The sequence below is a fragment of the Cyprinodon variegatus genome, unplaced genomic scaffold (genome assembly GCF_000732505.1).
Source record: "Cyprinodon variegatus isolate N-32 unplaced genomic scaffold, C_variegatus-1.0 Scaffold1300, whole genome shotgun sequence".
In the NCBI taxonomy this organism is placed as follows: domain Eukaryota; kingdom Metazoa; phylum Chordata; class Actinopteri; order Cyprinodontiformes; family Cyprinodontidae; genus Cyprinodon; species Cyprinodon variegatus.
Window position 1 is genome coordinate 13,851 of NW_015151753.1, and position 2,261 is coordinate 16,111.

General features: G+C 45.5%; 1 protein-coding gene across 3 annotated transcripts in view; it reads right to left on the bottom strand.

The window, feature by feature from the left end:
* atg10 (autophagy related 10) overlaps positions 1–2,261 on the bottom strand; it is a 6,948-nt gene that overhangs the window by 3,178 nt on the left and 1,509 nt on the right. For 2 of the 3 annotated variants that reach the window (XM_015402108.1, XM_015402106.1), the window contains exons 2-4: positions 825–1,025; positions 649–756; positions 421–574 (exon numbers count right to left, since the gene is read on the bottom strand). In XM_015402108.1, coding sequence (XP_015257594.1) covers positions 421–574; positions 649–756; positions 825–983 — 421 coding nt within the window. In that variant the 5' untranslated portion in view covers positions 984–1,025. Of the gene's footprint in view, positions 1–420; positions 575–648; positions 757–824; positions 1,026–1,180; positions 1,334–2,261 lie in introns of those variants that run through there. The other variant, XM_015402107.1, reaches the window with a different exon arrangement.

The window sequence follows — 2,261 nt, forward strand, 5'->3', positions numbered from 1 at the left end:
ACTCTGAATTAAAAACACTGATCATTTATTGAACAGGATGGAATCATTTCAGATTTAAAGAACTTTCAGAAGTTTGGATTCTGAATATGAGCAACTTTTCCTTTAATGTTGAAACAGTTTTCTTCCTATTGTTCAAACAACCCGGGCCTTTAAAAAAGTAAAATTCCTCTTTGTTTTTTGTGAACCAAAACTTTCCTGTTTTCTTTTTATTCTGCAGATGCAGCAACATTCCTCATGTAACAGTAGAGTTTAGGAGCAACTTGTAATTTGTTAGCTTGTTTTCTCTGTCAAAATTGTTTATTTTTGGAATAAAGATGTTAAAATTCAGAATATTTTTTGCCTGATTCATCAATTAAGCAAAAAAAAAAAGGCAGATCGATAAATTATCTACGAAGGATAAAGTTTTGATGAGTGACGGACCCAGAGTGAAGGCTCTGAAGTAGAGAACAGGCGTAGCGTAGCTGCAGGAGTACAGGACGTGGTACTCCCACTGAAGAACCGGGCTGCTGCTGTTGCTAGGCAACCTGAGGTCAGCATCCTCTTCCTCAGAACCAGTGGAGACCAGCGGATCCGGCTGTAACCCAGAACAGAGAGTGGAGCTCAGACCATCAGACCTGCTCATCTTCAGCTGATCGTTGATCAACCCACCTGCAGGGCCGCTGGTTCCGCTCCCGGAGATTCCCCCCCGTCCTGTTCGGGCCCCCAGCCAGCGGGGAGGGGGCGGAGCGTGGTCTTCTTCAGGTAGCCCTCTGAGCCCTGCAGACACAGAACGGTTGTGTTACGGTTCCGGCTGCGTTCGGCGCCAGAGACGGAGCACGCCTCACCTGAAGCGCCTCCCAGCTCCAGCCGTCCCTCAGCTGGTCGGAGCGCCGGAGGATCAGACGGCAGCACCGACAGAACCGCTCCTCATCCAGGGCTCTGCAGTTCATCTCTAAAGGAAGCGAACGGGTCAGAACGTCGGCCTGTTCTGGCTGAACCGTCATCAGAACCAGTCCTGCTGCCTCTCTGGGGACCCGGGTCTCTTTCTGGGTAGAAACAGAACCAATCAGAACCTTCTCCATATGCACCAGAACCTTGGTGCCGAGTTCCACCATCTTTTTATTTCTGTTGCAGAAATGAATAAAAACCGAAAAAAAAATCCACCAAACAGAACCAGAACCAAGACAGTTCTGATCCCCACCTGAACGGCGGCGGTGCTGCTGATTGGCCCAGAGGTCAGCTGCTGACGCAGAGTAATGGCGACCGATTGGTTTTCAGCTCTAAACAGGAAGTGAGGTCATTGGGTCTGCAGCTTCCTGCTGAAGCAGATGTTAACGTTGTTCAGCACCATCTTTGGCAGCAGTGTGACCTCCTCTCCTCCTCTCAGACCTTCAGTTTCAGGATGATTCTCCCCTTCCTCCTCTCCGCCTCCTCTCCTCCTCCAGCCGCCATCCCACCCATAAACCTCCAACCATCCTCTGCCAGACTCCTCCTCCTGTTCTCAGACTATCAGTGATCTATCAGGCATCTGGAAGCCAAACTGTTGATGCTGCATTGATTCTGTCTCTCAGAATACTGACCCCTGCTGGACATTTAAAGACACTGCAGGCAGCAGATTGGCCAGAATAAACTGAACTGATTTGATGACCTGGAACAATGATATTTATATGGAAGCGTATTGCATAAACCGAAGAAAAAAAAGCTGACAGCTTATCTCATAATTACGAGTTAAGATCTCGTAATCATAAGATCAGGAAGGACAGTCATTGCTGAGCTACGCTACATGAAACATGAACAATGAGCGTCGGATTTAATCTGATTTTATTTCCTTTTAGGTTTGGGATGCTGGGAAATACTGAGTTTCCTCAAAGTGGATGGAATTGGTTTTAGTTTGTCAGCATTGTGCAGTAAGTCCTTAGGATTGTTTAGGTGAAGAAGTTATTCTACTGACTTTCTGTTAACCTCACTGTTCCTGCAGGAGCAATCAAACCAGCATGAGATGCTTTATGGTTTTAAATGAATGCATCTAAAGTAGGGATGCACGATATAATCGGCCCCCTATTGGCCTTCAAACTGAATATCGGACATCGGCCACCCCACCGATATTTAACCCGATATTTGATCAGCTTCTGAGTTTCTAAAGTCTAAAAAAATATATAAAAATAATACTTCTTCTTCCTCAAAAACTTTTTTTTTTTACAGACTCAAAAACTTCTAAAGACGAGGGAAAAAATATTGATCCATTAAAATATCCCAATATCTTCATATGCTGATATATTGCC